Source organism: Eptatretus burgeri, chromosome 7 (genome assembly GCF_056783735.1).
Source record: "Eptatretus burgeri isolate ZD-2024b chromosome 7, Ebu_testis_v1, whole genome shotgun sequence".
Taxonomy (NCBI): domain Eukaryota; kingdom Metazoa; phylum Chordata; class Myxini; order Myxiniformes; family Myxinidae; genus Eptatretus; species Eptatretus burgeri.
In genome coordinates, this window is record NC_140967.1 from 104,834,245 (window position 1) to 104,861,638 (window position 27,394).

General features: G+C 45.9%; 3 protein-coding genes across 6 annotated transcripts in view; 2 read left to right on the forward strand and 1 right to left on the reverse strand.

Annotated features, from left to right (window-relative positions):
• LOC147024002 (protein MTSS 2-like) overlaps positions 1-8,084 on the forward strand; it is a 73,365-nt gene extending 65,281 nt beyond the window's left edge. For 2 of the 3 annotated variants that reach the window (XM_085890128.1, XM_085890126.1), the window contains 5 exons: positions 837-980; positions 1,362-1,523; positions 3,882-4,029; positions 4,460-4,775; positions 6,248-8,084. In XM_085890128.1, the coding sequence (XP_085746254.1) occupies positions 837-980; positions 1,362-1,523; positions 3,882-4,029; positions 4,460-4,775; positions 6,248-6,572 (1,095 nt within the window). In that variant the 3' untranslated portion in view covers positions 6,573-8,084. The remainder of the gene's footprint in view (positions 1-836; positions 981-1,361; positions 1,524-3,881; positions 4,030-4,459; positions 4,776-6,247) is intronic. The other variant, XM_085890127.1, reaches the window with a different exon arrangement.
• Positions 8,085-8,505: 421 nt separating this feature from the next.
• Positions 8,506-25,648, reverse strand: LOC147024003 (tumor necrosis factor ligand superfamily member 13-like). 2 transcript variants are annotated; one of them, XM_085890161.1, is made up of 5 exons: positions 25,420-25,648; positions 17,412-17,468; positions 14,315-14,433; positions 12,251-12,401; positions 8,506-10,176 (listed from the first exon to the last, which is right to left on the reverse strand). In XM_085890161.1, exons 1-5 carry the CDS (start codon positions 25,646-25,648, stop codon positions 10,061-10,063), a joined length of 672 nt encoding a protein of 223 aa, XP_085746287.1. In that variant the 3' UTR covers positions 8,506-10,060. The 2 variants fall into 2 exon arrangements, with proteins under 2 accessions (XP_085746287.1, XP_085746288.1); XM_085890162.1 differs by lacking the exon at positions 17,412-17,468.
• Positions 25,606-27,394, forward strand: part of LOC147024004 (5-hydroxytryptamine receptor 3A-like) — a 91,711-nt gene continuing 89,922 nt past the window's right edge. The window contains exon 1 of the mRNA XM_085890149.1: positions 25,606-25,708. The gene's annotated coding sequence lies outside the window, so the exon portion shown is untranslated. The remainder of the gene's footprint in view (positions 25,709-27,394) is intronic.

The following is a 27,394-nucleotide window of genomic DNA, read 5'->3' on the forward strand; positions in this document are numbered from 1 at the left end:
CCAATTGCTTAAGCCCATGTCACTTACCACTCATGATTTCAATGGATGGCACCAATAAATCCCGATTTAAAAAAAGTTACGGTGGTCGAGGATGTAGCTCACAGTAAGATGGCAGGACAAACGTCTGAGGTGTGAGTTGTAGCGTTTTGCACAGCACAGGAGAAGTCGTCAACTACCGGACAGGATCCGCATTTTGTGCGAGCGTGCGTGTACATACGTACATACAAACATACATACATACATATACATTCAGGAAGTGAAAAATACAAAAAGATACAACTTCTCATAAAATACAAATGTTTGTACAGATGGTTCGGATGTGCATCATCCTATCAGGTACACCACGCGGGTTGAGAGACATAATGTTGTAACTGCATTTTTGGCGAAATTGAAATGGCTCTCATATCTTTCAACACCATTTATCTTTCAGTGCAATATTGTAACTGCAAATATCAACCCAGTCTTCTCATCTGAGTAAGATTAAAATATTGTAAACTACACACATCGCAATCTCATTAGCGATTTGCAGGAAATGGGAAATTTTCAGTTACAACATTTTGTCTCTCAATCCGCGACCGGTGCTTCTTGTTCCATTTTAAGACGGATCTTTCTCCACTATTCTCCATCCAATTTTGTCTCGACATTTGCCATCTTGCAAGCTTGTAAAGAACTGATAAACTTCCAGGGACGCTGGTATGCAGAGCACAACACCATTTCCTCTATGCTCGCATTCTCTTTGATCCCGGCAAAAGGCTACATTCCCTCTTGCGCTCGCAAGCATTCGGTGCTGCCATCTTGCTTGTGTCCACCAGTTCTCTTTACCTTGGCCGTTGCAGGCAAGGCTCATCGGGAGCTGTAACGGCACACTGCCAAACCATCGCACGCTGGCTCATCGCCCCACATCCCTGATCTTTCATCCCTCGCATCACCCCCCCGGCTGGAGAGATCCCCTCCAGCAGTATCGCGTGCTCGCCTGCAAGGTTGGATCATGCACCATCTCGGCTCTGTCTCCTGCCTTGCTCACCCACCTGGCTTTTCATACACGTGCATTCATTCATTCATCCATTCATTTATTCATCACTATCTATTGGTCTGTTGTAAACACACGGTCGATTGAGAATCGTTTTTGAAGCATTCCTCAATGTTTTGCAGGTGTTGGGAATATTATTGTTTTATGAAAAGGAAGCATCATGATTGTGTAGATTTATTGTTTGATAAAATGATCACACTTTTGATATTCTTCAGTACTTGTTTGATGGATTACTTGGCAGATACTGCTGATATTGAATGCAGTATAGTGTGGGCATCGGGCTCTGTCATTGCTTGGTAAAGGGAGATATTAATTTGCTGCAAAACCTTAGGAATGGAGCAGGCCTAATCCCTATGACCATGGTGGTACTTGTACACTACCTCGTCACTGGGAAGGAACAACGGTGGAGGGTGGCGCAACCTCATCTGCTGGGATACGCCCTGCTGTGGACTCATCTCGACCACACAGCGTTGCGTTGCCACCAAGTACCAAGGTATGTAATGCTACTTCACTCTGCCACTGGATACATTGATAACACACCAAATTTGGTCCCTGCGCTGGTTTTCTTTTAGACTTTGACGTGAAAGGCAAAGAATGCTGAGGACTTAAAGAATAATTGACAGTGAGTTAACCTGGGTGTCCCGTCTGCCGGTATTAGTTGGTGGACACTAAAGATACCACGGTTTCCTCTGCGAAGAGTATGCGAGCCATCCCCGGCATCCTGAACAAGTTCCAAATTGCTGCCCTAACCCTGAGTCGAATGTCAGGCCTGGTCAGCTGGTTTGTTAAGGACTTGGACCAAGCTTCCCCTGGCCAACACCATGAAAGTTAAGGAAGAGCAAGGAGAAGCATACTTTCATGCAGTCACACTGCCAAAATGTCGTCCCACTTGAAGCCATTTACTCGCGAGCTCGGAGCCCTGAAAAGTAAAACGGACTTTTTCTCAGGTCCTATTGTTTTTCAGACTGATGTTTGCATTGCCATATTGATGGCTTCAGGTTTTGTAAACTGTTTAACATTAGAATCCCCAAGATTATTTTGGAAAATGCCAATCTCCAAAGCTGATGTGTTACCGCTGAGCTTAGACCGAAGGGCCTTGCAGACTTCTACAGTTTAAGCCCGAGAACCATTATCTCAGCACCACTCAGTCCAGGTGGTGAAAACATTCAGGATGGTATGGAGTAGGGGTGTACCTGGAGTATTTGGCATTCGGGGTGGACTTTTCCTTTGCCCACCCCCCCCCACCCCCCGAGATGAATAATTAATAATATTAAATACACAGAAAACACATCATGTTTACAAGTAAAATTTAAAGCGGATTACAGTGCTGTACCTGTACGAAGCAAATTAGAAATACGAACAATGCAGGGCATTAAAAATTCAGCAAACAGGGAAAACTGCTTGGCCATTCATATGACAAAAACACATCTTCGACCACAGAGAAAACATCAAAAAAACTTTCAAAAAGGTAACAGAAAATCCAGTGTCAAGGAACGCCCCGGTGATTGCCCGACGTTGTTTCCGTGGCGATGTTTTTCCTGCCCATTAACTATTTCATGGAGTAGATTAACTTTTCAGAAACCTGGTGTTGGCTTAGTGGTTCGGGTGGCTGGCTTGGGATCCCAGGGCCCTGAGTTCGAGCCCCGTTGGCCACTGATTTAACACCAGTGGGGTTGACTCAGCCTGTCATCCTTCTGAGGTCGACGAAATGAGAACCAGTGTACTGGTCCCGGTGTATGCCCCGGTTAGAATAGGTGTACCATATCCCTGTGTTTCGTAAGAGGCGACCAGGGTCGGCGTCAGGAAGGGCATCCGGCCATAAAACATTGCCTCAAGAAGGGAACCTTGAATGCATGGAGCCCGCAAAAAAGTTAACCCCTGCTCAGCAGGGAAAATGGCTGTAAAAAGGCTGTTCTTTTTTTTTTAATTAACTTTTCAGAATGGAAGGGTTAACCCATAAAGCGCGTTGAGCTACCATCGTGGCCGAGACATGATGCAAATGAGTTTAACCTGATGTCAAGCCAAAGAACGAATCATGACCTTTCCTACAATGCACAATGCCCTGGTAACTTGTGAAAGCTTGCTTCCAATTGGTGGAGAAAGCTGATGCCAATAAAAGCATTTCTGGGATTGTGCTGTCATGCTTTATATTGTCCGCCATTATTGTGCTTTATATGAGGACCCTTGAGGAGAAATGAAAAAACTGTCAACAGTCTACTCTCAGCAGTTACTTGAAGCCTTCAACGTCTGCTCCATCCACTGAGGAACGCATGCCAAACATATCATCGGCTCCACCTCCTCCTACCCCCTCCCATTAACCACCACCGCCAGCCCTGTAATGTAATGCTGTGTTCCTGCTCCGTGTTTATGTTCGGTTCTGCGTACGATGACATAACGATGATTTTAGTTCCGAGTTACGGTCTTTATTGTTAGGTAAATAATAATATTATAACGTCACTTGCAACTAAAACCATTGTTATATCATCCTACTGGTATTTCAATTCTCCCAATGGCACCCCCACCCCCGGGCCTGGCTATCACCCGGGGCGTATCGCACTCACCGCACCCCCCCCGCCCCATGCTTATTTGGGGGAGCATCCTTACCATGGGAGTAAGATGGTTATTTGTTGATAAGACAATAATACTCGGTGATTGGCTCACGGGTATTTATTTCAGGCCGATACGGTTATGATTTGGTTAAAAGACATTTTGAGTGCTTTGTAAAACCAAGTGGTTACCCTCTGGTTATACAGTTCATTGATTACACTGTAAATGAGGAAAGAGCAGAATGTCATGCTGCACTCACATTGAGAGTGACATGAGATCTGGGGTTCTCTTTTGTCTGTGACAGGTTGAGGAGATGGGTCCACGGGAACTGGGACAGTCCTTGGTGTGTATGGATAGTCAGAAGCGCAGCCATGACTCGCTGCAGTGTTCCAGTGGTTACAGTACACAAACCACGACACCCACTTGCTCTGAGGATACCATCTCATCTCAAGGTGCCTCACATGGGGTTGTTTGATTGGGAGTGGATGGGAGAAAAGAGTGCAGAAGGGTCAAAAAGAGTTGGATGTTCAGGCATATAGACGTGCATTGCTAATAAGTCTTTTTCTCCCACCTCTCTCTCTCTTTCTCTTTCTCTTCCTCTCTCCTCTCTCCTCTCTCCTCTCTCCTCTCTCCTCTCTCCTCTCTCCTCTCTCCTCTCTCCTCTCTCCTCTCTCCTCTCTCCTCTCTCCTCTCTCCTCTCTCCTCTCTCCTCTCTCCTCTCTCCTCTCTCCTCTCTCCTCTCTCCTCTCTCCTCTCTCCTCTCTCCTCTCTCCTCTCTCCTCTCTCCTCTCTCCTCTCTCCTCTCTCCTCTCTCCTCTCTCCTCTCTCCTCTCTCCTCTCTCCTCTCTCTTCTCTCTTCTCTCTCCTCTCTCTCTCTCTTAGCCTCAGAGTCAGAAACACTTCCAAGAAGCAAACCCTCAGAGGCTGAAAGCACATTGCGTGTTGCTCAAACCCAAATAGCTCGAACAGGTCGCCGTGGTCCATCGACTCGCCGGCCCGCCTCTACCGTGGGTTTGACCACTGCTGCGGCACACGGCGCCGGGGCCCCTCATGGCCTCGCTACCATCAGGCGTGTTCCGACGGTGCCGACACGACGTCCCACCTCGTGCGTGCTGTCTATTCCTGCACCTAGCCCAATCCCGAGCCCTATCCCAGTGTACATGCCCAGCATTCCAGCTACGGCTGTAAACTCACACTGGTGAGTTGTGGTATTTGCAAGTCTTGTCTCTGGCAATAGCTTCATTGTTTTCAGATTGAGAGGGGGTTATTTGTGTGATGAAGATCCACGTAGAGATGCTTCAGGATGCGGTCTCGTCTTGTTGAGTCCCGTCTCACCCTGCAGGGTTGTTCTTGTATCTTGCATGGTCCTTTGACCTCCATGTTTACCGTTGTGCGTGCACCATCCACGTGTCCACACGTGTGTGCCCACGGGCTAGCGTCAGCTGTATATACGCTGATGGGTGGTTTCTGCTCCTATATGCATACTTATGTTTGTGCGTGTGCAACAGTTCTGCTGTTGTGATCATTATTACCTCTGCCACTGAAGGTGGATGGAGGTGTTGTTATCACCACTGTCTGTCTGTGTCTATCTATGAGCAGGATATATCAAGTTGTGGATGTTGTTGGACGAAATTTGGTGGACACATTGGGTGTGTGGCAAGGACAAACTGATTAGATTTTGGTGAAGATCCGGATCCAGATGTGGCTCCTCGAATTATTTAAAGTCATTATGCACCATTGAGAGATCGGGCGAAACCGATATATAGCAGGATATCCCAAAAAGTTGTGGACCGATTCGGATGAAACTTCGTGGACATGTTGGGTGTGTGACCACGACGAATTGATTAGATTTTTGGTGAGAACCCCAATCCGGATCCGACCACTAGAATTTTTGAAGTGATTCTTCACCATTGAGAGATCGGGTTCAAAAACGGTATACAGCACGATATCTCAAAAATTTATTGGGCCAGATGTGTTCCCGTGGATCAGGCATTACAGGGCGGGAAGTATGCGCTCTACCGAGTGCCCTTCTAGTTGACTCTGTATTTGTATTTGGCCCACACTTTTATTTACACCCCTCACACATCCATGCCCAAGCTACCTACCAGTCCTGCTAATATGTCCATGTACCCCTTTATCGCCAATGCTTCCACATACCCTTGTAAATCCAGTTAAAACCTATCTACTGTTTCTGCTGCCTCTACCTTTCAAGGGAGTCTATTCCATGCATTAACTACTCTCTCGGTGAAAGACCCCTACCTTATTACCGTCCTCTAACTCACCCCTTATTTACTTTCAGGCTGTGGTCCCTGGTCCTGTCCCAGTCCATTCTGCTGTAAAATTCTTCTGCACTTTTTCCTTACATACCCTTCATTGTCTTAAAAACCTCATTCAGACCCCTCTGCAATCGCCCCCCTTCTCACATATAAAAGAAAAGATGCAATTACAATGGAGTGGACGGATGGAGGAAGGAAGATCTTGAATAGGGGAGTGAAAGAGCGAGTTAAGGCTGCTGTAGTGTTGTTCATCGCTTGTTCAACGGTCGTGCAGTGAAGATGAAGGATATGTTTGTTCGTCTGTCACATGACCTCTCATTCTTTTTATTTGCGTTATGACGTGTTTTGGATCCTTTTGTTGTTTAACCTGCTGTTTTTGCGCTCTTTATGGCAGCTGTGATCCGGCAGGTGGCCCTGTGGTTTCGGCTTCCACTCCATCTCATCCTCCGGTAATTGTTACACCAGCTGAGCGAGCTCAGATTGCTGCCAACCGACGCAGCGTCACAGAGAAGCTTGGCTCACTCGGTGGAGCCTTGGCGGGACCACCACCACCAACTTACAGCCCTGCGCGTACAGGAGCCACTGAGCTCCATTGGTCACCGCCTGCTTCCCCTCTATCTCCACATGCTTTGCCCAGCCAGGACATGCTTACTGCCATCCGTCGAGGTGTTAAGCTTCGTAAAACGATCACTTATGATCGCTCTGCACCTCGTATCTAAACATCCATCATACCATATGGCGCAAAATTGATCTGCTTTGCCATATCGTGCCTCGTCTGTCCACCTTCCTGCATGGAACTGCATCCTTTCACATTGTGGAACTTGCTTAATCGGTCCAGTTTCTTACACAGTACATCATTAATCCCTCTTCCCCTATCAACCCTCAACCTCAAGCCACACCTGCCCACCTCCCTTTGTCTACCCACCTCGCTGTGCCGTGCCTCACTCATCCACCTCAATGCACCGCTCCTCACCGGCCCACCGCACTGCGTCTCGACCACTCATCTTGCTACACCCGCAAAACTCACTGCACCTCCTCTTGCTGCGCTGCATGTCGCCTGCCCACCTCACTGCACTGCACCTCGCTGCATTTCCCCGCATTACGATCAACGTATGTAAACTGATGTCCACATTATCCGTAATTCAGTCCTTGTATTTTTAATGAACTGGCAGATGGCAGGATTCATGGCATCGGGATGTAGATAAAGTTTTATCTGTAGTCTACAATCCACGAGGCGGAGGAGGGGGACCCTCCTGGGTGTTTCAGAAGTTTACATCATTCGCTCCACTGTCGTGTTGGTATCGAGTCAACACACACCTCATTTGGCAGAGGTGCACGCAACGACCTTTGTGTGGGGATTTCCACTTTGGCGTTTTCTCCCACGTACTGGAGCTGCACATCAGGATCTTGTGTGCTGGGCCTCGGAGGGACAAACAGTAACTGTATGCAATCGGGCACGAGTATTTATTGCAACGACCGCCTTCGTTCGGCGTCTTCACCTTGTGCGTTGTCGAAAAGCCCAGAGAATACGGATTCATCCCTCGCGAAAGGTGGTTGGTCGGTCAGCATGAGCATACGCCATGTGTTTACATTTGTTATGTTACTCACCCACATCAAAATCGTTTGGTGTTAACATGTACGATTTCCGAATTTACGTTGAAATCGGCGATTTGGCAAGAATCATCAGATGCTGATTTGACCCCAAAGTGCGGTTACTGTAGTCGTGTTTTTCCACTCCAAACAAGTGTGTGAGGGATGCTTTTTTTGTTCACGTTCTGGAAACACTGGTCTTGCCATATTTTTGCATCCCGATGGCATCGTTACTTGAATACATCGATGAATGTGGAAGGTAACGTCTAACGCAAATTCTCGTGGAATGTTGAACCAACTCGATCATCATTTGTATATAATCCTCTACTAACGAAGAATCGAGGAGCATGATGCACTTGCATCCTGGTATTTTTGGTTTTCGGGTTTCTCTGTGTTCGATCTCATTTTGGGCATCATGTGATCACGATCTGCTTGTGCGGTCCATCCATACTGCCTTTTTCAAACTGGGGTCATGGTGCAGGATACGTAGTTAGGTCATTTGGAGTGATAAGGCACTCTGTGTGCTCATGACTCGCTACCAATTTAGTACTTTTATTTGTAGGAAAATGAATGTTTATACTACAGTTTAAACTCTATCGACTGGCAGGCCTTGTTACTTTGAACATGTTTGACGGGGGGGGGGGGGGGGGAAGTTAATAAATAAACTGAAGATGGTGTGTGATCAATCGGGAGCCTCTCCGAATATTGGATCTGGAAATGGTGAGACTCGTCTTCTGGTGGTCGTGGAGTCGGTTTGAATTCCTGACGTGTTGGATTGAATGTTGCAACAATATCTTTGCTGTAGTTTCGCTTCAAATACGCGTGGGGTCGATGTGGGTGGGTCTGGAGTTTTTTGAGGTCATTCCGCAGTCTGAAGTCAACTTGTGGTGCACGCCGACAGACCAAGAAGAGTACTTAAAACTTCGACGACGCATCCTCCGTACCGTGCGTGGTTTCGCCGAGTAGACGTTAAAAAAATACAATTGATGCGGACATAGTAACGCAACAATCAAGCACCACAAAAAAAAAAAATAATAAATTCTAACGATTCCTCAAACGAAATGAGTTGATTGGATATTTTAATTAAAAATGGAGAAGTCATATCCAAAGGCAACACATGACACTTTGAGTACTGGTTTTTAAACTTCCATTGGGATGTGAATAAAGCTGTGTGCATCAATATGAGCAGCAACTTATCAGCAGGTCAGGAGAGAAATAAAAGTATTATTTGGTGAAGTACATTAAAACATATATATATATATATATATAGCTTTGTATGTATTTGTCAAATGTGAACAAAACAAGCATAATGGCCGCTGGTGCGTTTTACGATGTCTAACTGTCCTAAGGTTGCTTATTCTCAATCGCATGCAAAGCTATAATAGATAATGTTGATTCTATTATAACAGGATGCTCGTTACAAGTCCCAATGGAACACGGACCACACCAGGTGGAAACGATAAGATTGCTCATTTCCTCGACTCGTTGACTCCATTTCAATTTCATCCACAGGTGAATCGAGGCTTTCCGTTTGGAACTTGTGTTCTGAATACACCAAAGGTTTCTGATCTCTGAGGTTAAAGAAGTCTGCAGCCACGATCGTTCCTTCGACCGAGTGTGTCATCCGTCTCTCTGAGGGGGGGTCTCGTCACTGTTGACCGAAGGATGAGATTCGTTCCCACCATAATCCAAGGCGAAGCAGGTGTAAGGAAAGGCAATTCGACCGATCTACGGTGCTCTCGTAACCCAACACTGGATGACGAGTGCATGAAAACAGAAGGCTGTAACTCATTGAAACAAGTTTTAAATCATTCGGTTATTTTTATTGAAAGAGCTAGCTAGCTATCTGTGGAGGGGTCTGGAGTGGAAGGAATTGGAAGAAGGCAAGTCATTCACACTCCCAAGTACATGTGCTCATCACAAGAATCCCATCATCTTACCAATTAAGTCTTACCTACACTCTTATAGGGTGACCCCCCCCCCCTCCAAAAAAATGTGGGCCCCAGAGAAAGTTTAATACCCTTCTTCCCGGTTTTCATTGGGTCTCATTTTTCAGGAGGTCTGAACTGAGTTAAGGGAGAGTGTATCTGCCAAGTTTCTTGAATATGTGACGTTCGCACGCCATCTTGTGGACCCCGGAAGAAAAGTCATTTTCTGTAGAAAACCATCTGCAGACAAATTCGTTCTAAAGAAACAAGGAGCTTTGTTCTACGTGCATTTTGCACCGAGGAAAGCATCCAGCAAGTCTCAAAAATTCAAAGGTTTGTGAAAAAAACTTTAGACAGCATGCCAGTCTTAAATATTAATTCACCAAACAGGTGAGACATTTCATGTTCTTGATACCTACAACCCAGTCATAGGTATCAAGAACATGAAATGTGTCTTCAGTTTGTCTTGTGAACCCCAAAACGTTAATTTAATTTTGATTGCAGAATCAGAAAGCTCAAAATACAATGCATTTTTATGAGTAAGTGGAGGATCGCGTTTTCTCTCTACTTCTTCCGTTGATTGTACTTCCTTCATTTTTCATTACCCAGCTGTCTTCTCTCAGGTCAGCTCGAACTTCCCCATTCTACTCTCCAGTTCATCGGTGGCCGGTCGCTCTCGCTCACCCAGGTCACGTCAGCTGCATCACGCCGAAGAAGGTTTGGGCGGGATTTGCAGAAATGTGAGCGTGACCTCTCGACGGGATTATGACGGCCACCTCGTCTCCAGCACCAAGCCGCACAATACCTGATGGGCCGAGGATCCGAGAACATCAGTCTGCTGAGCGACCGCAAACTCAGGAAATCGTCCTCACGCCATCAACATTCAGGTTCACTCTATACAAGACCTCATAATGAGTGCAACAACATTCATATCATATAATTTGGTAGCTCTTGCATACCGGTGTAGTGTTTGCATTCGTTCTATTTGTACAAAGTATAGCCGGGAGTTGTGTTTATGGACGATGAGACAATACGATTCTCACCTCAAATGGAGAACCTGAGACTAAATAGCAGATGTATTTTTGAAATGGTTAAGGTCATACTGAATTGCTGTTACTTGAGAGTAGCTTATTGTTTTTAACCTTGCTGGTATCAGAATAGCACACCTCAAAGTACTGTACATTCGAGATGAGCAATTCAAGCAAAAGGAAGCCACAGGGTCAAATGATTGCGGGTGTGAAATGGGTGGATAGGAGGAGGAGGAGGAGGATGGATGGGCCGAGGGAGGACATTGGGTGCAAATAAGCTTCACGGGGAGATCGGTAAGAAGTGGGCTGGTCACGTGGTGTGGATGGGGCAAGAGAATGGCAAAGAAAGCGGATAGGTTGAGGGAGCAAGGAAGGAAGAAAAGAGGTAGACCACGGTTGAGATGGGAAGATTGTGTGAGCAGGGATATCAGTCAGGTGTGGGTGGTTGGAAAGTAGTGAGAAGTTGGCTGAAGACAGAGAAGTGGAGTATTGTGGTCAAGACAGAGCAGAAGCCTGGTACCCGTTGCACCTCACCCCTTATAAATGGAAGAGAAGGAGAAGAAGATTTGAGGATTTGTGGAAGGACAAGATTATCGAGGGCAAGAGGTCGGTTCCCAGACAGCGAGGTAGAATAACAGGTGGATGTGGAAAGAAAGAAATAGATATGGACAGAGAAAGCTGCCACACTCGTCTGTATCAATGTAAGGGTCTGGGATTCCACTCTTTGTAAACTTAGAGACTCGGTGGTGTAAAGGTTAGAGCATCCCCTCGGGGTCTGGGAAGTCGGTAGTTTGAAGCCTGGCCGAGTCGTACCAGACTTTTAAAATGGTACGTGCTGCTTTCTTTTTTCGATGTTCAGCATTTTAAAAAGGATGGAGCACTGATAAACAATAGGTTGGTATCCATGAGGAGGAAGAAATTCCTCTTTAGGAAATGTCCCGCTGATTGTGGCGAAAATGTGGTGCCATTGTTGTGATGTTGTTGGTACCCAGAGTCCCCCCCCCCCCCAGGAAGTGACGGAACTTCCACCCAAGCTCAGTGGCTATGTTTGTTTCATCTCACAGTCCCGTGTTGTCTTCCAAGTGTATTTGTCTGTATGTCCATGTGTGCGTGTCAGCTTCTGTATGAGCCTTAGATCCCGTTTAAAAACAAAAAAAAACAATTCTGGGCTCGGAAGGTGGTCAAATCACCATGCAATGTTATTGTACAGGTGGTTTTTATGAAAAGGTGAGGTTAATTTGATCGTTTTAGAATTACAGATGTTAGGATTTGATGGCCATCTTTTTAAACAGAGTCAGCCAGCTTGATGCTCATGTTTGGAGAAGGTCCATTAGCTTTATAGAAGGGTCAGAGTGACCTTGCTCACCCACCTGACAACTGCAAGTTCCTCCTTTTTCAAAACCGAGCTGTTTTTCACCAATCTGATCATACAGGGTGGCCTGAAAGTCACTTTACCGCTGCAAACCTCCACAAACGTTACACTGGATGTCTAAGAGCACTTGACAATTTCAGTGGTGCAAGGAGAATGATGGAGCGCATCCAGATACAACAATTGATTAATTATTATAAGTACTGCACAATATAACCTTTGTATTAAAATAGTTTAACAACGAATGCTTTTACTGGAGAGAGGGTAGAGGGACTTTTAGGCCACCCTGTACATGCAGAAATGATCATGTGATACATGGAATCACCTGAAGGTAGCCCAAGTGGGAGGTGGAGTCATCCAACAACACAAGGTACACTGATTTGGTCCTTAATGCAGTCTCAGGAAAGTCTGCAGGACTTCCTTAGCAGAGTGAAAATAACAAATGAAGACTTTGGAAGTAGCATCAACATCGAGTGATGTACCTGCGGTGTAGCAGGACTGGTTGGGTCGTTTTTCAGGCATGCTGCAGACGCATTGCAGGAGAGGCTTTTCTTGTTGCGCTGCGTGACGACGTGCTCCGAATCGCCGCCACACCACCTGGCCCATAGTGAATCGTTCATCTTTAAACATAATCTGTGGAAGGACATATCACCCGCATTGTTCACTCGGCAGAGAACCGCACGACTGTGGTGCACTTATAAATCAAGTTTAGGTGGTGTGCGTTTGGTGTCGGTGGTTCGTCAGGTCTCGCAGTTGTCCTAAAGGCCATTAATTGCAGTTGCCGTAGAATTTTGTAGTTTACATTTTAACCGACTCGATGTAAATCCTGTTACTCAAATGAAAGCCACAATTAATTCACCGTCCACAACGGAAATTGCATTACATCAGATAATTTTATTTTAACTTGGTACCAAGGAGTACAAGCCACCACGCTGGTGAACATCTACAATGATTTGCACTAAACCAAGATTACATTTCCTGGCATTTATATACTTTTGGGAGAGTGGAGGGGGCTGACAAGCCTTAGGCAAAGAACTCCAACTGCAATGCGTGTCTGCTTGGTGAAAAGCGAATGACGTAATCATGGCAAAAGTTGGTGTTATCAACCAGGTCACTTTGTTCCATAGCAAGACATTCCTTGTATCAACATTGAGGTCAGAAGACTCTTGGCTAAAGGGAAGCATCACTGACATCCAATTTGACTCGCAGCATAAAAATTAAATTTATAAAACACCAGCAACAATTATAATTGAGAGTGCATTAATATAATTATTTTCTCCCACACAGTGGAAGACCTGCTGACTTATTTAGATTTTAGCAGTTGCACAAACAGTAAATGGCATCGCTCATGTTGTCATCGTTCATTGGTGGCCTGCCAAGTTGAGAATGTGTCGTTCGTTGATCAAAATGTCATGTCGAAGCCGTAAAGTACGACTCGTATATTTGAATGTGAATGTATTTTATTGTTTCCGCCATATGGGATCAAGAGTAGACGACCTATCGCCGGCACTCCAGCCAAATTCCTGCTAACCTCGAGCGGGCACTGCATCAGCGGCTCAGCTCGGATCAAACACACCGGTTAGAATCGCACGTTATGTCCTCCAACCCCAGAAATGCACAAAGAACACTTTGCAGCGACATTGTAGTGCTCGCGCTGCTTACAAAAGCGAACACGAAAAAGAGCAATCGGAGATTGCAGACCCTCCGCAGGACTTCTTTTGAGTGGTGTAACTTTATAGGTTTTAGGGTAAATTTTATGTGGCTGCAAAACCATGTGACTTATGACATCATATACATGACGTTTTTGTTCCTCATGGATAAGCGGTCATACCTGTAAAGTTTTGCCTCGATCTGTTCAGCCACTTCAGAGATTTTTGAATTATTTTTTTTCAACAATATAGCAGCTACCGAGTCACGTCACCGATAACGTCATCAAATTTTTTTTCTGTGGACCATTTTATCCCTAGATTACCCTCACAAATTTTCATACCGATCAGATGTAGCGTTCTACTTTTGCAATTATGATGTCATAACGAAGGCACCTATGACGTCGTCAAAAATCACACTTATTCCCCATGAAGAGTACTTGCTGTGTGCCAAGTTTCACTTTTTTTCCTTGGTGCGGTTTCAGATACAGAAGTCCAAAGTTTTACTGTTTTTCCACCATGGCTGCCACACCAAGTGACCTATGACGTCATATTTATGATGAAAACCTTCATGAGTAGTCGCACCTATCATGAAAATTTCATCTCAATCCGACGAGCGGTTGCGGAGAAAAACACGAAATTTCTGTGGACAAACAAACAAATGGACCCAATTGCATTGCCCTCTCTTTTGGCGAGGGTAACTAGAGGTAACTAACAGATAAGGAATTATGTTCAGGGCTCTTTGCTAACATTTATCATCCAAAGGTCAAAGGTAACGGTGTGTTTCGGAAGCTTTGTGTTGACGTGTGCCCAATGGAAACGTTTGGGACATCGATGACGTTTTTATGGGATCCTGTAGGAATTTTTTCAGGAGCGTTCTTGGGGTTGTGTGCTCTGCACCTGGTTGTAGATGAAGTACATTCCAGATCGTGTTACACGAATGGCCTCGACTTTCTTTTCTGCCTGAATGTTGTCTCCACACTGCAGAGTCTTGGTCCAGAAAATAATTGTTCGATCACCTGGTGGAGGGGTTGACGAGGGCATGGAGGGTGGAATATGTTAGGAAGCTTTTTTTTTTTTAGAGATTCTGAAAGAAAAAGAAAACTCGACATCATTTGACGGCGTGACGTCGACTGATATGCCTCCACCAAAACATCAAGTCTTTACTTTAACTTTGACCTAAAACCTCAAAACCATTTGACCTCGATATCTAATCTGTACATATATGTATCATGGTACATGTACTTAGTTTCGTTCAAATACTGACCTCTAACATTTTTTTAAACCTGATATGACCTCTGACCTTTGACCTCTTGACCCCACAATCTAATCAGTTCATCTTTACATCATTATACATACTTGTGTCAAGCTTGACTTGGATCCCTTCAGCCGTTCTTAAGTTATTGCAGGAACAAAAACCTATTTTGGACACACGGATGGATGGACAACCCAAAAACATAATGCTTCCAGCAACTTCGTCGGTGGAGGCATAATTGGAGTACTGTGCATGACTCGGAGGTAGTACATCAATGTGACGAGAGGGGATGAATTGGTTTAATTAATGCTAGTTTGTATGAACACGGTACATAATAACTATTTCACCCATTTCATTCCAGATGAGCTGCAAAATCTTCTTTACTCTCAGGAGAGCCAGAAAACAACATCTATCAAACCTCAAGATTGAACTTTCAAACGTGGCTCCCTCCTCTAAAACCTGGTGGTACCTTGTTAAGTTTGTCTCTGGTGTGTGAACCCCTCCACCTATTCCCTCTCTTCAAATGGCACCGCAGCAGACTCCGCTCGTGAGAAGGCCGAATGCCTCAATTCTATGTTTGAGGGTCTCCATCCATCGTTGGGACAGCAGAAGCAGCATGTCCAAGTGGAGTTTTGAGGGTCGTGGAATAGCAGCTGAAACTTGAATCCTATCCAGGTTCCTTTTTGATGATTCCATCTTTGCTCTTTACTTATTCGGGTTCCTTCTGATAAACGCCAATGCAGTATTTAGTCTTCCGTTTGATTTGCTTTCAAATCTTGTGTCCCGAACCCCTCACTCAATGTACCCACCCTTCCCAGCACACCCAACTGCTCCTGGACTCTGTTTTTCACACCTGAGATGGTGGAGAAGTTTATGGCAACCGTCGACTCAGATTCTGCAACTGCACCAGATGGCATCAGCTCACATGTCCTAAAAACTTGCTCTGCTGCCCTAGCTCATCCTCCATCTGCATGAAAATCGGCCAACATCTCTCCATTACATAATATTGGTGCAAAAACTGATCCCTGAATGACAGACTGATTAGCTTACTTGCAATTATCAGGAAGGTTATGGAATCCATCATCGCAGTTGATCTCAAACCCTTCCTTTTCTCCAATGATCTGATATCACATCATTAATTTGGATTCTGACCGGTTCATTCTACTTGCACACGCTGCTTCTGCTCTCCCAACAATGGATGGAGATGCTTAATGTCAGACATGACATCAGGGCCGGCTCTCTGGACATATTTCGTGCGTTTCATACGGTCCGGCATCCTGCCTTGCTGTCCAAACTCTCTGCCTGTGACAAAGGCCTTCTCTACCCATGACTTACTGACTTCCTCGACTCCTGCAGCCAACGTGTGGCTCTCAACGGAATCCATTCATCTCCTCTCCCTGTCAAGGCTGGAGTGCCCTGGGGTAGTGTTCTGGGCCCAGTCCTATTTCTGATCTTCTTAAAGGATCTCGCTGACTCTCTCGAAAACCCTCTTGATCTATTTGTTGATGACTCCAACCTCTGCCGTGACATCCCTTATCCTTCAGACAGACAGGCTGCAGCCTGTTCTCTCTATTCAGTCCTTGGCAAAATCACGACCTCGTCAAACACTTGGAACATGTCTTTCAATCCTGACAAATCACACATACCAATGATCTCTCTCCAAAAGGACCATCTGGCAAACCCTCCTATGTACTTTCTTCACAATCTTCTTCAGGAAGTTCAGTCATTCAAACTGTGGGGTCTCACTATCAGCTTCTTTCTTTCTTGAGCAAACCACATTTCATCACATTTCATTGAGAGCTTTCTTGAGCAAACCACATTTCAAAGTTGGCCTCCAAAGCCAGGCGCTGACTCGGCATCCTCCGTCGTACAAAGTACGTCCTTGGTACACCTGAACGCCTATCCACCTGCAAGGCCTTCATCTGCAGCACTGCTCTCCACTCTGGCCAGGCTCCATTGCCTCATATCGCCCAGCTTGATGCGGTGAAAACCCAGCTTGATGCGGTGATATTGCACCCTTTGCTCTTTCCGTGGTTTGTTCCCCCCCCCCTTCTCCCCCCCTCCAGGTTTCTGCAGGGCACACCCGGTAAACCATCAACCCCCTTTTGGGGAAACCACCTAAATCCAGGATCACTGCTCACCTCCACTGATCCGTTCCAACTTCCACATCTTCTTCAATCTTATTCTTCCCTTCAGGTCTCCAAGACTGTTCGCCACCATCTCAGATTATCCCATATCCAAAACTAGTATCTTTTCAACCCCCATTAACCCTCCCAACCTACCCACCTCTCTTTCTGAGTTTCCAGTTTTTCCTTCCTGAGAGTTGGCGTCTACATCCATCTTGTCCACCCCCGTGTCCTCCCCTATCCCGCATTCTTCCCCACATCCTTTATTTGTCCAAGTCTCCCTCTATTTTGTCCATCATCCCTGCCGTTGTGCATGTTTCCCTCCTTTCTTTCTGCTGTTCCTTTTGTTCTGGTACATCCTGATCCGTTCTATGTTAGAGCTCCTCCACGAACAATGACTTTGTATTTGTTTTGTCCACTGATACTTTTGGATGTTGTTGTTGTGGAGTGCGAGAACATATAATTACAGTATAATTTGTACTTAACATTGACATAATGCAAATTAATCGCAGGATATCGCCACAAAACAAATCAAATAAATGATTCAGCATCTTATGTTCGATTTCATCGTGATGTTTATTCTCATCTCACTGTCCATGACAACTTCTGAACTCACCTTGTGTGTAGATGTCGTTTGCATGAGTGATCAGATGCACCATGGATAACCTGCACTCTGTTGAGGGATCAAATCGATTAATCAGCTGATAGTGATTTAAACAAGTCAAAACACCAAACATGACCATGAAGGAATAAAGAACTCCACACTGGACTACGTTGAGCACATCCCTGCCAGTCGTGGGTTCTAAACGATCAGGTGTATACCGGTCGTCCTATCCTTTGGGTGAGGTCTGTGTTCGGTCGAGTGCAAGGTCGCAAATGTCTGTGTTTGCAAAATGTTCGACTCAAATGTGCCCGTCGTTGTGTTCGTGACATACCTGAGACGTGCGGAAGGCTGGACGTGGCGCATTGAAAGCAACACCACGCATGCAATTTGTCGGTTTTGGATTTGTGGTGGAGAAACCACCGGAGGAAGACGCAAGCCGCAGTACAAAAGAGACGATGGTAATGTTAATCAAAGGTGAGTTAATATCCGGTACTGTGTCACACCAATCAACAAATGTAAAGGTTCTTTCGGCCTGTTCTTTCATGAATTTGTATTTCAACATTGGCATTGACCAATCAGTTTGTATTCCATTCCCGAAGAACATCATCCACGGATAACTGGAGGAAAACCCAATATCACTGAAATGTCCTGAACTCCTGGCACCCAATATCCCAATCGATATTTAAGATCAATTGGTTCTTGACCTTCTGGTGCCTTCATTACAGGTTCGCCATACACCTTTATGAAACGCATGCCAAGTTTGAGTGTATAAATAAACTAGCAGGGTACCCGTCACTGACGGGTTCCTCGACGTCTCACCTCAAATGAGTGTGTATTGGTAGAAACGGGAATTCAGTGTAAATATTCAATGTGCAGATATCGCAGTAGGTGGGCCTGGAAACCTTGGCAACCTCGTTCCATTCCACCAGCGAAGATTTCCAATCCGTGCTTGTTGTACCTCCGAGATACTGCTTGGGAGTGAGGGTGTTTTTCTGAAAGCTCGGCTGGGAAACTAATGTAGGCACGTTTTGGGCCTACCGCATGATGGAAGATCACCAAAGTTCTTTTCATGCCAACCGACCACCGACAGGCACCCATCCCTCTCCAAATAGCTTCTTCAGTCTCCAACTTGCCGCCTCTCTCCATGCGCTCCCATAGCTTTGCTTTCGGCAATCTCCATTCAATATTTCTCTCAGCATTCAACTGTAGTTTCAGTTTCGCTTTGGGATATCGATTTCAATTCGTCATTGCAACTTGTGATGCGATGCGAATGATGCATTTAAAAAAACGATTTTCCGGGCAATTTGCTTTCTATTTTTATAAGGGGTGTAGAGGGGGTTATTGAGTGGCTTCAGGGTCTTAAAAAGAAAAAAGGGTTCTAAAGTGTCCAAACATCCTCAATTGTCCAAGGGGTGTTAAAAGGTCTATAAGTCTGAAAAGGGTCTAAAATGGGTGTGAAGGGGTCTAAAAGTTTTTAACAGGGTTTAAATGGGTATTAAAGAATCCAAGGGGTGTAAAGTGTCTCATGGAGTCTCCAGGGTGTAAAGGAGTGAAGCTGTCGTAAAGAAATTACCTCCTGTATGTAGGATTGTAGGTGCGTATGTTATGTATATATTGTTGCGAATTCGCGCCCGCCGGCGTGCGAGCGGCCACCTAACTCGAATCGCGGCACGTCGCACACCGGATGGACAATTCTGTTGTGACCCTCTCGGACTAACGCCGGGAACTAGTCATGGGTGGGCCTTTCGGCCTCACCACGATCGTGCCAATCGGCCCCCCGCGTGGGATAGGGTTGTTCGCCAAATTCGACCTACCTAAGTACCCACACGGAGGGTAGACCGGGCGATCGCACCTCGCCGCAGGTCGACTCCGGACACGGGCCACTTAAGCGACCCGTTCCATACTATTGGGATAACCGAGCGGTGTTATCGTCGACCTTGACGGTTCCGATTAATTATCGGGCGTATTAAGCCCACTACCAACCCTTTACGTGAAGCAAGATGGAGATTCAATTAAAGAAAAGACGAAGCGAAACGGGAAAACAGTTCAACATAAGGCACATTTATTCCGCGGCACATGGAAAGCACACATATACAATTGCAACAATTATGCACCAAAAGCAGATGTTACAAAAGAAACACAACAATGCAGATCTACTACCGACTACGCGAGCACACGGCAACACTTACACAGTTTTACTTTACAGACGGCGCCGACAACACATTTACTCAAAAGCAAAAGAAAAGGGCCACCCTCAACGACAAGGGGACAGACGGGGCCTGTGGGCCGCGATACCGGGTGGAGCCTACCCGTGTCTTGTGATGAGCCACAAATGTGGCAGCGGTGCCCCGACTCCGCGCTCCTTCGCGGGTTTCGTTGGCACTGCTTGGAGTGGGATGGGAACGGGGCCCCCTTTTCGCACTATCTCAGCGCGGGGGGGGGGGGGAAGGGGGGAATTGTTGATGCTCTGGGGAAAGAGGATAGCTGGCTTGCTTGGGTCCCGCGACGAGCGACTCCACTGCGACCTTGACCGCGCTCCCGGCTTCCCCTCTCTGCAGCTCCCCGACAGACTCCGAACCCCGACAGACTCCGACCTCCGACAGACTGACTCTCCTCCAGACCTGACTTGACTGCTGCTGCCACACTCTGCCGCTGCCACACTTCTCCAACTCGCCTTGACTCTTCTCCAACTCCCTTGACTGAAAAACTGACTGAATTCGCCCCGCGCTTGGCGCTTTATAGTGGTGTAGGAGATCCCATATGCAAATTTCTGGATCAGAACGAGCTCGGGGGTGGAGCCACGCTCGCCCATTGGACGGAGAAAAAGGGGCGTGAATCCCCTGATCCTCGAATTTGCATATATCGATTCTACTCCAACGCGCCTGGAGGCGGGGCCAAACCGCCCCGCGCTTGCTGATTGGACGGATCAGAAGTGGGCGTGTATCATTCCTGATCTGACTTCTCCTCGGAAAGGCCGCACTTTGTACCCGCGGCTTGGCGCGCGCCCTGTACAAGTCCAGGACAGCCTGACGCTCGGTGCCCACAAGCGGTGCGGGAATGGCCGCAGAAGGGGAGGCGAAGGTGGTGGAGGGTTTAAAGTGCTGGTCCATGGCCATGGCGACGTTTGGAATGGCGGTGATGTGATGTTTGCGGGAGCGAGTTGTGAAGGTAAAGATCGTGGCTGTTGACGTTGTTGTTGTTGTGAAGCGGCGTTGCGGTTGGTGGTTGTTGTGTGATGGCGGTTGAGACGTGGTTAGTTCAAAATAAAGATAGAACAGAAAAACGGCTATCTTAAAGGGTCGCAGCCCGAATGAATCACATTTATTCCCTCTAAACTACGGGTTTGGGGCTAACTACACATGTACTTACAGAGATATCTCACCTACGGGACCTGAATGGTAGTTTGCGAATTTCCTCAACCGCAACAATATATATTGTTACGGTTGTGGAAATTCGCATTACACCATAAAGAGTCCTCAGGTGAGATATCTCGATAGGTCCATGTGTAGTTAGCCCAAACCCGTTGAACAGAGGGAATTTATGTGATCCACCCGGGCTGCGACGCTTTGAGTTCGCCATTTTTCTGTTCTTCTTTTATTTCAAACAAACAGCATCTCAACAACCACGCCATCCCCACCACAGCACCAACCACACTACAACCACGCCACCTCCTTCACCTATGCTACCACATCTTCGCCACTCGCCATTCAATAAGCCCCGTGCGGTTACGATCTCCGCGGAGGAACAAAAACCACCAACGATGCTCGGGGGTTTTTCCCGCCTGTTTCTCCCATCTAAATTCTCCGCGCTCGGTGTGGTGGAAGTGCGATCCGAGCCGGGAGTCAAAGGTGAGAAAAGGTGGGGGCCTCTTTTTGGGGGAATAATTCTCTGGCCCTGAGCCAAAAACTGACTCCCCCGGCCCCCGCACGGGGCGGGGTGGAGGGAGAGCGAGAGGGCACGCCCCCCTTCGAGAGGCTTCTCCAAGAAGCTCGAAGGGAGGCGGGGCCGAAAACAGGGCGGAGCGAAGGGCGGAGCCCCGCGCTACAAAAGGCGGACCTTGAGGAGAGTTTTTCAAGGCTTCCTATCTCCTTGTCTTCGAGAGTTCCTGTGTTCTCCGGGTTGTTTGAGCTTCTGGGCTGGACGTCGTCTTCTTCTTGGCGCTGCTTGTCTTGTCGGGGGAAGAGGTCCTGCGCTCGCGGCTTGGCGAGCGGCCTGTCAACGGAGGCACGGACAGGAGACGCGGCAGCGCTGGTTGTGAGGTGGACCTGCACGTCCGGACGAGGAGTGCCGGAGAGGGTTCGCCGGCCGCGAGAGAGGTCGGGACAAGGCGCGACCACGCTGACGGTCGTGGGAGAGGGACTCACCAGCCACGAAAAGGGAAGTTGCGACTTCTTTTCTTTTTCTTTGGGGTTTTGTGTAAATGTCTGTGGGTGGCGCCAGTCTTGCTCAAGTAGTATTGTTTTAAGTGTTGCCGTGTGTCGGTCTTATTCGGTTTTAACTCTGCATTTGCTTTTGTTGCATTATTCTTTTGCTGTAAATACGTGCTTCCGTGTGTCGCGCAATAAAATGCTTGCTTGTTGAACTGTTCCCGCTCTGCTTCATCTCCTTTCTTTTTATTAACTCTCCATCTTGCATCGCATAAGAGATTGGTAGTGGGTGTACGTACCCGGTAACTAATCTGAACCGTAGAGGTCGACGATAACTCCGCTTGGTTATCTCTGCAGTACGGAACGAACCGCTTAAGCGGTTCATGTCCGAAGTCGACCTGCGGTGAGGTACGATCGCCCAATTAACCATCTGCGTAGGTACTTAGGTAGGTCGAGTTTGGCGAACAACCCTATCCTACGCGGGTGGCCGATTGGCACGGTTATGGTGAGGTCAAAAGACCCAACCGTGACTAGCTCCCGGCGTTGTTCCGAGAGGGTCACGACTGAATTGTCCGTCCGGTGGGCGATGTGCAGCGATTCGAGTTACGTGGCCGATCGCACGCCGGCGGGCACGAATTCGCAACTATATATATATATATATATATATATATATATATATATATATATATATATATATATATATATATATATATATATATATACATACATACATACATACATACATACATACATACATACATACATACATACATACATACATACATACAGTTTGGAATGTTTCTTTTCAAAGTTGGGTGTCTTGGGCTCCTGTTCCAATACTTTTGGCAATATGGTGCATATACACGTCGATGTATCAATCTGCTCTGCTTTATTCATTCACCGTTTCGTATGATCTGCTGGATTGGTTTATAGTGTTCACTACTCTGAGCAGTCTCGTCAGAGATGTTTCCCTGTGGATTTGAATCGAAGTTGGAGCAGATCATCTTTACAATCGAGATGGAAAGTTGGCTGTCTTGTCTCCATCGAGGTTGTGGATGTTGAAGAGACGATGGTATTGCTTCAGAAGGGGTAAGCAAGTCATTGTGTGCCATGTTCTTGCAAGAGGTCAATGAAAAAGGATATGCTCATGAGTTATAATACCACGTCATCTATGACATCATAATTATCAATAGAACATTCCACTTGAGTCGTCGCTCCGATGGTGAAAATTTCATCTCAATCCGACAAGCGGTTGCGGAGAAAAACACTAAACAATCTGGGACAATTAAAATTACTGGTTTTCATCAACTCTGTTCATAAGGGTGTGCAAGCCATTTTACACGGTGGTTAGCACACCTTTATCAACTTTCAACTCACCTTTGAGCTGTCAAACCTGGGTTCAAATCCTGACCCAGCTATAAATTGTCTTCCTGGTGTTTCACAGGCAGAGGTGTGTGTGTGTGTGTGTGTGTGTGTGTGTGTGTGTGTGTGTGTGTGTGTGTGTGTGTGTGTGTGTGTGTGTGTGTGTGTGTATCATCTGCTGGTATTAGTTGGTGGAGGTAAAGGATTTGTCATCTTTCAATTGATAGAACTAACCATTAGAAACGTAACCTTGTATCTAACTTATTACCTCTGCCACTGAAGGTGAACGAGGTAATGTTTTCACGCCGTTCTCTCTGGTTTTTTTTTAATTTGTGTGCAGGATATCACAAAAAGTTGTAGACGGATTCGGACAAAACTTGGTGGACAGGTTGGGTGTGTTGCAAGGACGAATTGATTCGATTTTGGTGAATATCTGAATCTGGATCCGAGAATTATTTTTAAAATTTCAATGATTCTTCACCATTGAGAGATAGGGCCAAAAACGTTCAACAGCACGATGTCTCAAAAATGTTTTGGGCTCAATATGTTCTTTTGGATCAGGCATTACGTGGCAGAGGTATGTGCTCCACCGAGTGCCCTTCTCGTTTTATCTTTTTTGCTTGTCATCGGTGGATGGAGGTTGTTTTCACCCCTGTCTGTCTGTCTGTCTATCTGTGAGCAGGATATCTCAAAAAGTTATGGATGGGCTTGGACGAAAAACTTGCCGGACAGGTTGTGTGTGTGACAAATACAAGTTGATTTGATTTTGGTTCAGGTCCGGATGCAGATCCAGCCTAACAGAGGGACACAAAATGTAAACTGTGCAGCAGGGCGGACGTACTTTATGTGGTCGACCGAGTGCTGTTTTAGTTAGTTTTAGTTATATTGATAATTATAACGTCATAGATCACGTGGTGTGGCAGCCTTGTTGGAAAAAATGTAAAAAAAAACTTTGGACCTCTATCTCTGAAACCGCACCAAGGAAAAAAATTGAAACTCAGCACACGGCAAGTACTCCTCATGGGGAATGAGTTTGATTGGTTTTTTTCATGACATCATAAGTGCCTTCGTTATGATGTCATAATTGCATATGTAGAATGCTACATGTGATCAGTTTGAAAAAAATTTGAGGGTCATCTGAGGATAAAATGGTCCACAGAAAAGAAAAAAAAAACCATGATGACATCATCGGTCACGTGATTCGGCAGAGTTGGGTCACATTCGGCACATCATCGGTCACGCAATAATATTGTTTTATTGTTTTTGAAAACCTTCAAAAATGTTCTCTGAAGTGGCTGAACAGATTGAGGCGAAACTTCACAACTATGACCGCCTGTCCATGAGGAACAAAAGGGTCATGCATATTACATCATCGGTCACATGGTTTGGCAACCACATTGGATTTACCCTAAAACCTATAAAAAAATCTTCTTCAGAACGGCAGGACGGATCGATGGGGAAACTTCACACACACGTTCCCCAAGCCTTGGTGTACAAGTTTGTTCAGGAATAATTGATAGGTCACATGGTTTGGCAGCCATGCTGGATTTGAGAAAAATATTAAATCGATCGACGTGAAACTTCACAATTATGATCGAGTGGTGATAGGGAATACACGTTTTATATTTCAACTTGATTGTACGCATGGTCTGGCAGCCAGAATTGTTTAATTTTTTGATCTGGTTTCTTTTTGATTCGTTTTTTAAAATATTATTTTGAATCAGGCTCACTTGGCTGTGCCTGGATGGGTTTGAGGGTCGAGGAGTCGCAGCTGAAATGTGAATCCTATCCAGGTTCCTCCTGATGACTTTATCTTTGCTTTTTACTTGTTTGGGTTCCTTCTGATTCCTCCAACGCAGGGCTGTACCCATTTGGTCTTCCATTTGATTTGAATTTAATTTATTTTAATCCCATTCTGAATTCAATTGAGTAATAATGTAAAAAGTCATGGGTCAGGATCAGGTGCCCAATCAAAGCGGGACGTCTTGGTACCCGGTTATCACTGCCAGCAGTTATAAAGTGGCAGTTCTAGTTATGTCTCTTATTAATTACGTAACACACCAGTACACTAACACCAAACAAAAGTCCTGGCGAGGCTCTGTAATATCTGATTGCCCTTATTCTTGTTTCCTTTGTGTTTGCTATGCGTTGTACTTGAGCATTGTGACGTATCAGCGATGAGCGAAACTGCCTTTCAATCGTCTGTGTTTGTTGTTTTTAACTGTATTTATTAAAGATGTGCATAATATATAATAGAGTTGTGATTAAAATGGAAGGAACACCAACAAGACCTGGAGAAGGCGAAGAAGGCTCTGCCGTGCTGAGCTGTGCAGTCGATCTGAGCGTACGTTGTTGGCGGACGCGCCAACCCCTCGGCCACACAAACATCGACTGAAATTGCTGGTGGCGCCGGGAGGCAGTGGAGTAATCCCAGGCAAAGCGGCAAGCCATCGGAGCCAAGAGAACCAGCAGCGCAATGAGAACAAGGATGGGAGGAAGACGCTTTGCGCATGTGGACATCTCCTGCACACTCTCGTCCTGCAAGCAGGTGTCCAACACTCAATGTGTTCATCGTTACAGGTAGTAAGCAAAATGTTCCCAATATTTCCATTTAAATGTGATTATGTTGTAAGTCAAGAAAACCGTTCCATGCCCGCTATACATATTCCGGAGATGTGGCGACCTTCATGATCATAGTCTTGTGAAAAATGACAAATATGCACGTCGGCGCATCTCTTGGTGAATTCACGTCACTGCGGGGTGCACTACCACAAGACTGCACAATCTCTCCAGCTACGGACTTGATTGGAGCAATACACAGCGATCTGCAATTCAATGTTGAGGTATTGGGTTATGAGTACAAGAGGAATGGGTTCGTGTGATATTCCATCGGCTGTTCAATCCCACCGATGTAAGTGCGGCATTTCGAGAGAGGTCAGAACTGACATGGATTCCTCGTGGGGATGGGGAGCGACTATAGCCCCCCCCCCTCTTATTTGTACAGTAATTAAATTAACACCCGGATCTCTTCAAAAGAGTCAAGACTCCATTTGGCCAAATGTTCTGCGTCTTTGCATTGCCCAGAAAAAGAACACCTGCACATCATTCCGGGACCAAACCGGACAAAATGCAAACTTTTTCTCACATTCCCAACTCCGCTTCGTGTTTAATATTCCGAATCCTGATGTTTAAATTTTAGAAACCCCCAAATGACCACAGTAGGACCGGAGAGATTTCCTTTATCCCGAGTTTTCCCAATAATTTTACGTGGGAGGTGACGAGTTTCACCGAGAACCCCACACGTAACTCTCACCAAATGGAGAGGGTGTTGCATTTGGGTCTGTTTTGGCCACACAGAACTTTGGTGGTGTTCTCTGGAACCGCTTGTCAGATTGAGACGAAATTCTCACCGTCGGAGCGACTATTCATGTAGAACGTTTTAATGATAATTATGATGTCATAGGTCGTACTGTGATGTGGCAGCCGTACTGTGAAAACGGGGGAAAAAAAAACTTTGGACCTCTGCATCTCAAGCCGTACCAAGGGAAAAAACTGAAACTTGGCACATAGCAAGTACTCATGGTGAATACGTGTGTTTTTTATGACGTCATAGGTACCTTCGTTTTGACATCAAAATTGCATATGTAGAACACTACGTCTGATCAGTATGAAAGTTTTGGAGAGTCATGTTGGGATAAATTAGTCCAGAGAAAAAAAATTGATGATATCATCAGTCATGTGATTCAGCAGCCATTGTTTTTTTTTGTTGTTTTTCTTTACTTCAAAAATCTTATCTGAAGTGGCCGCGTCGGCCTCTCCCGCCCCGGGCGCCCGCACTGCCCGTGAGAACCTTCGTCCATCGCGTCGGCCTTTAGCGCCCACGGCGCCCGCACTCGATTGAAGCAAAATTTTACACGTACAACATGTCCATGAGGAACAAAAGGTTCACACATGACCGGTCACATGGGTTGGCAGCCATATTGGATTTACCCCATAACCTATAAAAAAAAATCTTCTTCTCCAGAACGGCTGGACAGATCGAGGAGAAACTTCACACAAATGTTCCCCAAGCCTTGGGTGTACAAGTTTGTTCAAGAATAATTGAGAGGTCACATTGTTTGGCAGCCATATTGGATTGATGAAAAATATTAAATAATGTATTCTCTCAAACCGCTTAATCAATTGATGTAAAAACTTCACAATTATGATCTAGTAGTGATGGGGAATGCATGTTTTAAATATCAACTTGATTGGACACATGATTTG

Excerpts from the sequence above, each read along its gene's own strand:
- LOC147024003 (XM_085890161.1), bottom strand. The coding sequence starts at position 25,648 with ATGTCCACATGCGCAAAGCGTCTTCCTCCCATCCTTGTTCTCATTGCG. Across the intron at positions 17,469-25,419 it reads GCCTTCTTCGCCTTCTCCAG|AGTGCAGGTTATCCATGGTG; the intron begins GTCTTGTTGGTG and ends ATCCCTCAACAG. Across the intron at positions 12,402-14,314 it reads TGTACTTCATCTACAACCAG|ATTATGTTTAAAGATGAACG; the intron begins GTGCAGAGCACA and ends GTCCTTCCACAG.